The sequence below is a fragment of the Eubalaena glacialis genome, chromosome 11, assembly GCF_028564815.1.
Source record: "Eubalaena glacialis isolate mEubGla1 chromosome 11, mEubGla1.1.hap2.+ XY, whole genome shotgun sequence".
Classification (NCBI taxonomy): Eukaryota; Metazoa; Chordata; class Mammalia; order Artiodactyla; family Balaenidae; genus Eubalaena; species Eubalaena glacialis.
Genome location: NC_083726.1, coordinates 55,038,669 through 55,052,476, shown reverse-complemented (window position 1 = coordinate 55,052,476; position 13,808 = coordinate 55,038,669). Strand labels below are relative to the sequence as shown.

Sequence of the window (13,808 nt, the reverse complement as noted above, 5' to 3'; positions counted from 1 at the left end):
ACATGCTGATTTTGTTCACTCAACATAAAAATTATAATTTTACATGGTCCGAAACGTAGTTTTAATGTGTATTAACTTTTCTCATTCTATTTGTCTTGCAACACAATGGAATCACAATAGATCCAACTATTTGCACCGGTGAGTTAAATTTCCTAAAATTGTCCTAACCTATTGGCAACAAATAAAGTACATCTTTCCCAGTTTTTGATAGAATGCTCTATGTACTTTTTCTGATAGTTTTAATTTTTGCCTGGCTGAAAATTATTCTTTCATGAAGTACGTATCTCTTTGAAAACTTTGCATGTAATATAATCTGGCCTAAAACCAAGGCCTAAACTTTATAAGACAAAGAAGCTTTCGCTTTGAAAACAATGTGATTTCATTTAATCTCATTTTTATTTTAACTCTGTGAAAATATTACTTTCTAGGCGGAATGGGTAGCCTTGAATTATGTACCATTTGCTGAAAGGTCTTTAGAAGTAGTTGTGGATTTATACCAAAAAACAGCCTGTCACAAAGCAGTGGTGAATGAGAAAGTACTCCAGAATATTATTAAGGTATTTTTTTTTAAATTTCTCTACTTTCATTTAATAATGTCAGTATTATTGAAATTTCTCTTTAGGTAATAATATATTATCATATATTGAGATAAATGGAAAATATAATTTGTTATTATTTATAGTTACTCTTCTCCAACATTCATGGATATTATTTAGGAAGCCGTTTTTTTAAAACGAGAAGGTTTTTTTAATGAAAAATATTTTAAAGTAAGAGTACATTAGATTTTTTATGATTCTTAAATTTTGCCACATAAGACAATAAGCATCCTGTTTCTTAGGACAGGATGCTCTATGATTTTGGGGCAAATGAGCCTGAGAGTGTTTGTCATCTGTAAAAGAAGGGTAACACCAATACAAATTTCATGTCTTAACCATTAAGAGATTCAATTGAGATATGGCATTTAATTATACTTGCCAAGTAGTCAGTGTTGAATAAAAAGTTAGGTTCCCCCTTCCCTCAATAGACAAGGAAATAACTACACTGCCTAGGGGATCTTGGCAAGGATTAACAGAAGTAACATTTGAAGAAGGAGTACCAGCAAAAAGGGAGAAGGAGATATAGATCAATTAAGCAATATAAAAGATCATTGTATATTTTTAAAGCAGTGTTGAGAAATCCCACTTAGGGAGGTGGCAGGGCCTGGAATAGGTCTGAAAAAGTATGGGCTATGGGTATTACAAGCCATCATAAGGCATCAGATTTTATTCTTTAACCATTGAAGGTTTGAACATGGAGGAGTGACATGAATCAGTTTGTATTTTTTAAGGAATTAAATAATCAGTTTTCTGTACTCCGGAACACTTCATTGATGCCACTTACTACATTGCATTGTGGTTAATTGGACAAGGCTCTTCCTTCCTTAGAAATTATGAGCTTCGTGACAGCAAGAACTGAATTTTCCAGTTCCATATACATTTACTGAGTATATACTATATGCCAATCTCTGTATTAGTTGCTTAAATATTTTAAAAAATAAATGTATAAATCAAATATATTTGCTGTGCTTAACATTCCCTTGACATTGGTAAAATATTAATCTAGTAGTAAACCATACTTTTCATTTATCTAATCTTGAGTTATAACATGTTAATTCAGAGTGGCCGGTGTATAATTTAGTATTCTTTTGTTTGCATATGACAAAAATTCAGGATCTGACTAGCTTTAACAATAAAGGGGCAGACTTAGTTGGAAAATTCAGAGATGGAGGGTTTTAAGGTTGGTTGATCCAGTGGTTCAGTACTATCACCAAAAACCAAAATTTTTTTCCCTGTTCTGCTTTCCAAGGGGTTGACTGCATCCTAACTATGTTTCCCCTCATAGTTGTAGGCTAATAAAGGGATTATATGTCAGTAGCAGGTGTGTGTGTGTGTTTATCAGATTCTTCTTAAGTTACTAAAATTAAGTGAATCGGCTTTAGTCCCATGCCCAGTCTTGAACCAGTGATTATGGCCAGAGAAATGGAGTAGATTGATTGGCTTAATAAACTAATCATCTCTTTACCCTAATTTCCAACTGGATATGGGGAGGGGAAAAGGATAAATAGATTCTGGGTAGGCTAATTATCTGTTAGTAGAGGCCCGTTTCATGCTAATATGTAATGGTTCACATATTCACTGTGTGAGTATTCAGTAATCATTTGTGTGGAGGATGATGAAATCAGGTTTTATGTTCACTCCGTAACATTAAAATATGAAAATATATCTCTTCTACTCTTTATCTTTCTCAGACTAGAATTTTTATATAAAAGCTGAATTTTCAGTCTAATGCACATTATCAGACGATATGCTGAAACTATTTATTGATGGTGCTCTGGGATAACTCACTGTGATAGTTTGGTCAGTCTAGTCTTCTAGTTGTTGGATAGTACTATGACCAGAGAAATTCATTCTGAACCACTGAATTAGTTCTTTAATGATTAACAGCAACCTGTCTCAGAAGTTGACCAATTAAAAAGTAAGTCTCAATATTTTAGTCACTAGACATAGTTCAAATGCTGTGCTGTGTCCTCAAGGGTTAAAGATAAAATAAACCAAGTTCTTGAATTATCAATTTTTCTCAAATATTTGGAAAAGGAAAAAAAAATACATTAAAATGTTAGTGTAGAATATAAAATTCAAAGAATTTTAAAGATAAAGTATAAGACTTCAAAGTAATGATACTCTAGGCCATGTTTACCTAACCATTAGTGAAAAAATATAAGCAGTATTGATCTCTCTTGGATGGGAGAAACCCCATCAGTCAAATTATTTTCTGCCAGGAGAACTATGGCAGAATGCTCTAATTTTATGACATCAAGTTGGAGAAGCTGCAAAATTGTAAGTTTCTTACTCTTAACTTTTCAGAAAACATCCCTATGTTTTATGATGTGAAACCGAGGTTCAAAAAGGTTATTCAATCCTTATTCAGGGTCATTGTTTATAAAATGGACATAGGACTTAAAAGTATATCTTTCTAGGGAATTCCTTGGCCGTCCAGTGGTTAGGGCTCTGCGCTTTCAGTGCTGAGGGTGCGGGTTCTATCCCTGGTCAGGGAGCTAAGATCCCATATGCCTCGGGGTGTGGCCAAAAAAAAAAAAGTGTATCTTTCTAGGCAGTATGATTTGAGGAACATGTCTGAGAATTGGTCTTTCTAGAAAATAACATCCTATTTAAAATGAAAATGCCTATGTTATTATTTTTTGCTCTCAGCTATAGTTTTTTTTAAAGTAATTAAAGCTGTGTGTGTTTGTTTTAATTAGTACTTATCTTAAACTGTCTTTATTTTCACAGACTCTTAGGGTTCCTCTCAGTTTGAAGTATTCCTGCCCTTCTGAAAGCACATGGAAACTAGCAGTATCTTCCCTCCTCAAAGTTCTTTCTATTGGGCTACCTGTTGCCCGGCAGCATGCTTCTTCTGGAAAATTTGACAGTATGTGGCCAGAACTAGCCAACACTTTTGAAGACTTTCTCTTTACTAAAAGGTCAGCTTATTCATTTTTACAGTTAAGACAGTCTTTCAAGAAGTACACGTTATACCTGTAATTGCTCTAAAAACAGTATTTCTCATTATTCATTAACAAAGTAATTGACTCTTAAGATTGCTAGATTGTATACAAAGAAGAAGTGGATTAGGCATTTATCCACTGGGTACATTATCTGTGAGCAGTGGAGATTTTTGCTCTTCACAGTGTTTTGGTTGTAAGACAGGGGTCTAGATATAAGGTCACATGAATGCATCATAATTAAGGAGCCATGGTTTTAATTCGATGAAGTTAAGAAGATCCATTTAAAAAATCTGATGCCCATTTAGCATTACAAGAGAAAAACAACTTCAGAAAATGAGTTTTTTTTAAAATAAATAAGATCATTGGTAATAATGAACAGCTCTTTAAGATGTTTAAGTTTTGCAAAGAAGAATGGAATTTTCATTGTATACTCTCCAACTGAGGGTGTATCTTAAGGATGCTGTTTTGACCCCTCACTGAATGAGAATAGAGTAATTAGAATACGGAATTTTTTGAACGAGGAGTCTGCTGCAGTCTGTCTAGAGCTGTACTGTCTAATATAGCAGTCACTAGCTACCCTTAACTTACATTTTCAATTAACTAAGTCACATTAACAACTCAGTTCTTCATCCTCACTCGCCGCGTTTCACCATTGCCATGTGTGGCTAGTGGTTGCTCTAGTGGGCACTGCAGATCACTGAACATTCCCATCATCACAGGAAGTTCTGTTTGGCAGCACGAATCTCAAATGTGCCATTTTACTAAAGGTGGACTTATCCGTAATAGCTGTGATAGGTAGGTAGTCTTCAGTACTCCTACAATCTAATTTTCCTTTGTGCTCTAGTGGTGAAATTCTATGACAACAAAAGTTTTTCTATTTTTTTATCCATTAATCATTTTTTAAAACTATAGAATGACGAATGTGTCATTCACTGCTATTTAATCATTAAAAATTATTAGTTTGAAACCATTTAAATTATAAATTTCATGTACTTGAAGAAAAACCTACATTGGCATATTGATAATGATCAGATGAGTCTACAACAGAAGGATTTAACTGAAGAGTTTCTATCTTTCTAATGTGGTTTAGTTATTAAGTAAAGAAAAGTTGTAGAGTGCAGAAGGTTAACTTTCATTTTTCTCTATAAAGGCTTATCTGATATTTCAGAATTGGAAGTAATGACATGTGATCGTAATTTCTGTTTCCATAACTGGTCAGACTTTGTTTTGCTTTCTTATATATTTCTCAACTCTAGAAATCTTATTAATACCAATGCAAGCATATTCTTTTTTTTTTAAAGGAATTCTTTTATTTTTATTATTTATTTATTTATTTTATTTTTGTCTGTGTTGGGTCTTCGTTTCTGTGCAAGGGCTTTCTCTAGTTGTGGCAAGCGGGGGCCACTCTTCATCGCGGTGCGCGGGGCCTCTCACTATCGCGGCCTCTCTTGTTGCGGAGCACAAGCTCCAGACGCACAGGCTCAGTAGTTGTGGCTCACGGGCCTAGTTGCTCCGCGGCATGTGGGATCTTCCCAGACCAGGGCTCGAACCCGTGTCCCCTGCATTGGCAGGAAGATTCTCAACCACTGCGCCACCAGGGAAGCCCCAAGCATATTCTTTGTATTGAATGTATGCAGGAAAATCATAGTGACTCACAAAGCATATTTAAGCAAATTATGTTTTCATTTTTAAAATAACCCTGGGTATTTAAGTTCCTTTGTGGACTCTGTTGCCTAAGTCACTACGTTAATTTGTATGAGGCAAACAGATTTAGAAATTTAAACTTTTCTTTTTCTTTCTCAATTTTCTGTCTGTGTATGCATGTTGCCCTATTAATAAGTTGAATGAGCTTAGATCAGTTTTTTTGAAACGAGTAAAACTTCTTTAAGAATTTCTTTTCCTATGACTGAGTCTTTCCACCATCTTTCTTATTCTCACGTTTCTTATTGAACATTCTTCATTTTGCAAGCTTTGTTCTTAATTTATTAAATTCAGTTTCTTAAGTGCTTTCTTTGTGTACAGGAAAGTAGGTAGAGAAACAAAGGCCTAATAATAGGTAATTAACATTTTATGTAATTTTTGTATTCATGCAGTTGTAGTATAATTTCATTACAGTATTTTGCCTGTTGGAGGTCCTACTTACATTAAAGGTTTGAGTATATTGAGTATGTTGAAAAATCACACAGTTTAAGAAACAGTTAACATAGAGGATAAGAGCATTGACGCAGGAGCCAGATTACCTGGATTCAAATCCCAACTGTACAGCTTTGTAACTGTGATATTTTGTACAAGTTATTTATCTTTCAGTGGCTCATTTTCCTCATCTGCTAAATAGGAATAGTAATGCTACCTAACTCATAGGGTTATTGTGAGGATTAAATCATTTAAATGAATGTTTAGAATAGTTCCTGGAATGTAAGTGCTTCTATTAAAATGCTTGCTCCTACTATTATCCTCATAATCATTATTTCTTTCACTTAAGAGAAACTGACATTATCCATATCCTTTACCATGAAACAGCTATATTTTAAACTAAAAACTTAAAGACCAAAACTCTAAATAACTGGGACTAGGAAGTTTACCCCTAAATTTGGGTTTTTTTTAAATGGCTAGAAAAAAAATAAAGGTACTAAATTCTGTAAGTAACACAGAATCAGTGTTCTAAGTTGTGGTTATTCTAGTTACACATTTAAGCCTTCTACTACATGAAGTAATAGAAAGATGCCCTGTATTGAGAGTCAGGAGACCTGTGGCCTACTCTTGACTCTGCCACCTACTTTCTGTTCACCTTGAACTAGTCATTTCCTGTCAGTTGGCATCATTGTCCTTAATTGTAAGACTAAATTAATTGATTTGACTAGTTGTAAAAGTCCACAATTATTTTATGTATTTTGACTTAATATTTTAATCAGTGTTTTTAATTGAATAGTTTACATGGATAAAGCCAATTTAGTTTTTATTTCATAGTCCAAAAATACCTTAAGGCTCAAAGTGAAAGCTTTTATTAGTTAGTTGATGATAAAAATGCAGTGCTCACTAAGAGAACTTAAAAACCATGCACATTTTCACAGTTTCATGAGAAGATTTTGCCTTTGTTTTTGTTTTCCAAATAATTGATTACTTTGGAAAATCACAAACTGTTAGATTTTAAATTTTATTTTATGGCACATATACACAATGTTCTATAATTGAAATCCATCAGTAGTAGTATTTGAACAGTAGGAAGAATGTTTTGGGATGCTGATTGGAATAGCATGACTTAGGTTTTTAGATAATATGAATATTTGAGTATCTTTTATATTGGAACATTTTATAAGTTTTTTAACCTAATTACTGATACTCAAAGACTGTGTGAACAACCATGCCTTTCTCTGTGATGTTTCCCAACTGTTTATGGTCTGCAAGCTGCTTTCATACAGTAACAGTAACAGTACAGTAACAAAGAAAACAAATAAAACCAAAATCAACTAGAAGAAACGAGAGGCTTTGGACATCACTGAGGACTATCATAAGTGAATGAATTGTTTAAATGAGTGAAAGAAAAACAATTAAAAATGAGAAACATAAGGACTGTAACCTGGTGGACACCTAAAGTCTGTTAGGAATTCATTCAGCCACCCTTTGAGTACCAAAACATGGTACTTGTCCTCTAGAAGACACGTGGGCTAGTGGGAATTCAGACAATTAATGGTCTGTTGACCTTCAGTTAAAAATCACTAAGTACTACCCAAAAGAATTGAAATGAACGTGTTCACACAAAAACTTGTACACTAATGTTTATAGCAGCATTACAACAGCCAAAAAATGAAAACAATCCAAATGTTCAACTGATGAATGGATAAATTAAATGTGATATGTACATCCATACAGTGGAATATTCAGCCATAAAAAGGAATGAAATACTGATGCATGTTACAACACAGATGAATCTTGAAAACATTATGCTAAGTGAAGGAACCCAGACACAAAAGGCCATATATTATGTGATCTCATTTATGTGATATATCCAGAATAGGCAAATCAGTAGAGATAGAAAATAGATTAATGGTTATCAGAGTTGGGAGGAGGGTAGAATGGGGAGTGACTACTAATGGATACAGAGTTTCTTTTGGAGGTGATGAAAATGTTCTAGAAGTAAAAGAGGTGACCATTGCACAACTTTGTGAATATACTAAAAAGCTGAATTATGCAATTTAAAAGGGTGAATTTTATGGTGTATGAATTATATCTCAAAAAATAATTTTAATGTACCATTCAGAGAGAACTGATGAAAAATACACATAATACTTTATCAGTTTGAAGCCTCTTTTCTTTCAATAAAGATTCATGAAAAAAAATTTTTTTAAATTACTAACTACTGTACTCCTCGAACTTAGAGACTATACAGATCTTATATGGCCCATTTGTACCTGCAATATTGACTATCTCCCTTTATAATTTATAGGTAAATTCTGTTAATCATCTGTGTTTTTAAAAGCTCAACCAATGTTTTTTGATATGCTCACAGTATCTAGAAAGGATACTAACTATAAATTAAATAAACATTAGTGTGAGTTCTGAGATCAGAATATTCAACCTGTGCACAATTGAATAAATTCCTGATTTTATTGATCATTAGGATTAGGAAGAGTGAACCTTTCAGCTTTGTATGCTACTCTCTTCCCTCATTATAAGATATTTTAAAACTACAGTTCAGGGGCTTCCCTGGTGGTGCAGTGGTTAAGAATCCGCCTGCCAATGCAGGGGAAAACGGGTTTGAGCCCTGGTCCAGGAAGATTCCACAGGCCGTGGAGCAACTAAACCTGTGCGCCACAACTACTGAGCCTGCGCTCTAGAGCCCGTGAGCCACAACTACTGAAGCTCGTGCGTCTAGAACCCGTGCTCCGCAACAAGAGAAGCCACTGAAATGAGAAGCCCGCGCACTGCAAAGAAGAGTAGCCCCCACTCGCCACAACTAGAGAAAGCCCGCGTGCAGCAATGAAGACCCAACACAGCCAAAAATGAATAAATAAATAAATGAGATCTATTAAAAAAAAAAGGAAGTCTCAAAAAAAAATAAGGTTCAGTGTTTCTGATATGTGATCCCAATAATATTAATACTGTATGTTCCTGATAAGCTTTTTTTTTATTAGTACAATAGTTAGCCAATTGGTATTTGTCTTTGTGTGTGTGTGTATTTTAATACCTGTGATTAGATAAACCAAATAATACCAAATAGAGCAAAAATAGCTCTAGATACAAAACTCTATACTGTACCTCTAAATCTAAATATGATAATACTATTTTTACATTTATAACTTTTATAAAAGAGAAGAACTTAGGCTCAAATATCATATAAATCTAGGTTCAAATTGTGGCCTTGTCATTTATTTATGATGTGTTCTTGGTCATATTACTAGCCATTCGAAGCTTCAGTTTCCTCTTCTGTCAATTACATGATAATACATGTGGTTACTGTGGAACATAGGAGATAATGTAAATAAAGCTCTTAATACAGTGGCTGGCTCTCTAATTTTTGCTGTCATTATTATTGTTATAATCATTACCATCCTATTCTCAGCTGTTTTTAAGTGCTTAATATTTCATTGTTTCATAAGTTTAATAGAACTATACTGCTCATTCTTATTCAGAGCCACAGGGTCTAGAATTAGCTTTGGTTCCCTCGGAACTGTTGATTTATTCTGATCTTGTTGGAACACTGTTCTGTTTTAGAAAGTCTGAATCAGTCCACTTCTTTCCATATGTTCTCTATCTTTCACTGTAAAGATATTTAGTATATTGTATTTATTACAAATTAATGATCAGTGGGCTGTCGCTGAGTGAATAATTCAGCATCTTGACCAAGGCTCTTTTAACTCTCTCTGAAATCACTGGCAATATAAGTGAGTTCAGTTTTTGTCACTGGCAATATAAGTGAATTCAGTTTTTGTCACAGTGGTAATTTTTGCTGTAACTCCAGATGATAGTATCTTTACTTTTCTTTGTTTTTCATTCATAGTATTAAAAGAAGTTTTGTTCTACAGATTTTATTTAGTTCAAGATTGGACTAAGTATTTTTGTAGCTAGAATTTCATGTTTGTAATTAGCTTAGTCATTTATACTAATTAATTAAAAATACTGTTCTTTTAAATAAATGATAATGTTCTGACTTGGGTGAGAAAATATATTCTTTTGATACTCGAATTCTGTTTGTTTATTTTCTGTTTGTATTTTAAGGAAATATTTTACCTTTAAAAATCAAGTCTTTTATTTATTTATTTTTTAGCATACCTCCAGATAACCTCTCTATTCAAGAATTTCAAAGAAATGAAAGTATTGATGTTGAGGTGAGAAAGCTATTTAAAACATTTTCCTGTGACCATTTATGAAAACCAAATAGTAGAAATGTTGAAACTGTAAAATTGCTAAAAAAAAAAAAAAGTAAAGTGATAGGTTGAGCTTGAACCTAAAAGCATTAAAACACAAAGGTTAAAGTTTAATTTTTAAAGCACTGACATTTATAAAATTACTTTCTTATATTTGTTAGCTTTGTGCTGTGTGCATGTTGTCCAGATACTTAGTTGTGTCCATTTAATAATTTTAAAAAGCAGTTGATTTAGTAAAATAAATCCATCAGTCAGTGAGCATGTATTTGAGAGCTTACTTTATAGTTTGACAAATCAGATGTTTGTATTTAAATTAATCAGTAAGTTGCTCAGATTTTTCTATTTTTAACCAGATGTAGAAGCAAATAAATTTTTTTTAAAGAATATATTTTGCTGATTATAAATGGAATTTAAAGAAGTAGTTTTTGGTTATGGATTTTTTTTGTTGGGGGGGGTTATTTTTTCCCTTTAAGTGGGATAAGGGAACTTTTAAATAAATCAAATCAAATAAATTACATAGAAAGCATAGGCATCATATCGATATATAGATGCAAAATATTGCCTTTTGTCCCATTGCTATGTTAACTCTTGCAAACTCTTCTTCAAACTTTTCTTCTTTCTCTTCAAAAGGCAAAATAACACATTGTATGTTAGAAATAAGCTATTTAACAAAAATGAATATAACTTTACTTCTTAATGGCTCATTTTTATGGTTCTAAAAGGAGATTTAAATCATGTTCTTAATCCTGTTTTAGATATTTTATTCTAACATGGATACATTTCATATGCTGATTTTTTTCTCCAGAGCGCTCTTTGCAATTATCATGTTGCAGATCAAAATTTATTGAAGTTATTGTATAGTAAACAGTTTATAGTATTGACTATTTTGTAATAAAGTTATTTACTAAGACAGATGAGGGAAACAGACTATCCTGCATATTAATGTTAAAATGGTTGTATACTTCTATTAAGAAAGATTCTGTAACTGATTTTCTTTTAAAATAAGATTTAAATTTTACTCTAGAAATTATCATTTGAGTTAGTCTCTTTCAAGAAAAAAAAATACCTTTGAATTTGCGTCTTTTGTTTTAGGTAGTTCAGCTTATCAGCACTGAGATACTACCTTATGCCAATTTTATTCCTAAGGAATTTGTTGGTCAGATAATGACTATGCTTAATAAGGGATCAATACATTCTCAGTCATCTTCATTTACAGGTATGTTATTTCAATGATTATTTTTTTTTAATGTTAATAAGTGTTGAAGCACTTTTGAAGAAGCTGACTTCTACTAGAAATGTTTACTCCTACAATTGTGGTAAATGTAAACAGGAGAATGGTTAAGAATGTGATATAGAACATTAAGCTTTATGAGGGGAAAATGTGGTAAATATTCTGTGATGAATTAAATTGCAAAGCACTTATGGAATCCACCTAAATCATTGCAGGCTGACATAAATCACCAGTTTTGTGAAGTCATGGATTATTGGGAAGTAATGAATGTGTATTCTGCCAGTTAGTAGTTGGTTAAGTGTCAGTTTTGTCATCTGTAAAATAAAGATATTAATACCAACCTCTCAGGACTATAAATTGCAGAGTTAGTCCATTAAAAAAAAAAATCCTTAACATTTGTTAAGGGAACTAAGATTTAGTGAATGACCACAATGTGCAGGGTATTATGCTAGAATATTAATCTCATTCCTCACAACATTTCTGTGAGGATAGGTTCTACTGTATTACAGAGGGGAAATGGGTTTAGAAAGGTTGAAAAAAATTGCCCACAGTCTTAAGGCTGGAGACCAAAGTTCATCCTTAAAAAGAACCACATGCTTCTTTTGATGTACCATATTGGGAGATGAGATGTAAGTTGCTTTTTGCTATTATTTCTTTTTTTTAAACCTATGCTCAAGTGTTAAATGTAATCGTGGCACCATAATGTGATTTTTTTGGTGAGATAATTAAAAAGTTCTAAATTTGTGCCATGCATATCCTTAGTCCCCAGAATTTACTGGAGCTGTGACTAAATTCTACTAAACTGTGGTAAACACTTTAAAGAGCATTTCTATGTACAGTTTGACCACTAGATACTGCTTACTTCACAAACGGATTCTTTTTCCTAGCCCAGACAGTTTTGAAAATTAATCTGGTAAAGTGCAGGTTTGAAAACATTAGAACCTCAGAGAAAAAATTTTGAAGTCCATTTATCTTAATGTAGTCAACTTTTTATTAAGAATATTTAAAAATTATAGATAAATTTTTTATAAAATACATTTTAAGAGCCATGTTTATAATTATATGTAAATATTCTAAGCTAAATAAGGACTACCAAGTTACCGTGTACACTTTTTCTAGCAGTTTTCTGATGATACCTCTTGCCATTTATAATATTAAATGTACCAAGATAAAGAAGCTACATGTACGTTCTTCCAGTGACTTGACCATTGGACACAAATTTCTCAGCTTTAACTTGGACTTTTCTTTAAACATATACATACAAAGTCTTTCCTGCTAATACACAAGACCAAGCTATAAACACAGAGGTTCCAGTGATTATTTTTGGTCCCCTGCTCTTAAGTATGATCTGACAGCCACAGCTCACAGACGTTTGAGGAAATCTTCCAACACAAAAGAGAAAGACCAAAACAAATGAAGAGAGGGTGAAAGAAACTGGTAGGAAAGAGATAAAATGCAGAGCCATAGAAAACATTTATTTAAAAAAACATATAATTAGGATGCTTAAGGAGATAAAAGATTTTACATTCATGAAACAAGAAGAATGCTATTAAAATGGAACAATCAGAACACGAAAGAGCTCAAAGAAGCTAAAAATATGATAGCTGAAATATGTTCAATGAAGGGTTGGAAGAAAACATTAAGGAAATATAACCCAGAAGTAGAGCAAAGACAAACAAGTGGACAGTATGAGAAGAAAGAAATAAAATGGATCTGAGGGATCTAACATCTGACAATAGGTCTTGCAGAAAGAGAGAATAGAGAAAAGCTAGGAGAGGAAATTATCAGAGAAACAAACTGAAGATACAAATCTGCAGATTAAAAGCCGTGTCTCAGTACCCAGAATAGTGAAAGAAAGAAGACTCACAATAAGACATGTCATCATGAAATACCAGAATAATAGAAATAAAGAGAAGATGCTAAAAGATTTCAAAAAGAAAAGAAAAAAGTTCAAACACAAAAGGGTTGTATCAAAAGGACATTGCAATTCTCAGCAACACTGGATGCTCAGAGACATTGAGGCTGTGGTTTCATAGTCATAAATGGAAACGATTTTTAACATGGAGTTTTATACCTAGGCCCACTTTTGGCCAAGTGAGGAGTGTAGAATGGTAATTCTCAAATGTCAGCGTGCATTATCCTCACCTGGAGTGAAGTCATTGCTGGGCTGTAACCCCAGAGTTTCTGATTCAGTAGGTCTGGGGTGAGGCATGAGAATTTGCATTTCCAACAAGTTCTCTGGTGGTGCTGATGCTGCTAGGAACCACACTTTGAGCACCCCAGTAAAATGACATTTTCAGAAATGTAAGGTCTCAAAATTTTTACTTCCCATTCACTTTCTCAGGTACTACAGAATATGCCCTGTGAAAACAAAGGAGTAAATCACGGAAAGGGAAAGCATGAGGTCTAGAAAGTAAGATATAACACAAGAGAGAAAAAAACAACTCACAGGGTGAGGCCAAAGACTGGTTCCAGGATATAACTGGACAGTATGTCCAGAGAGCAACTAGTCCAGACGGGAGCAGAGGTCAGGGTCCAGGGAAGATGTTGCCAAGAGAAAAAAAGAAAGAAAGAAACAGACAAACAAACGGATTATTCCAAGTTTGACCATGTGGAAGATTATTGAGAGGTACTCTAGTGCTGTTGAAGTGTATAAAAAGACCAAGAC

The 13,808-nt window shown here is 33.3% G+C and overlaps 1 protein-coding gene across 3 annotated transcripts in view; it reads left to right on the top strand.

Annotated features, from left to right (window-relative positions):
• Nucleotides 1-13,808, top strand: part of MON2 (MON2 homolog, regulator of endosome-to-Golgi trafficking) — a 123,326-nt gene that overhangs the window by 92,818 nt on the left and 16,700 nt on the right. For 2 of the 3 annotated variants that reach the window (XM_061205748.1, XM_061205750.1), the window contains 5 exons: nucleotides 121-138; nucleotides 429-557; nucleotides 3,330-3,520; nucleotides 9,810-9,870; nucleotides 11,002-11,125. In XM_061205748.1, coding sequence (XP_061061731.1) covers nucleotides 121-138; nucleotides 429-557; nucleotides 3,330-3,520; nucleotides 9,810-9,870; nucleotides 11,002-11,125 — 523 coding nt within the window. The remainder of the gene's footprint in view (nucleotides 1-120; nucleotides 139-428; nucleotides 558-3,329; nucleotides 3,521-9,809; nucleotides 9,871-11,001; nucleotides 11,126-13,808) is intronic. The other variant, XM_061205749.1, reaches the window with a different exon arrangement.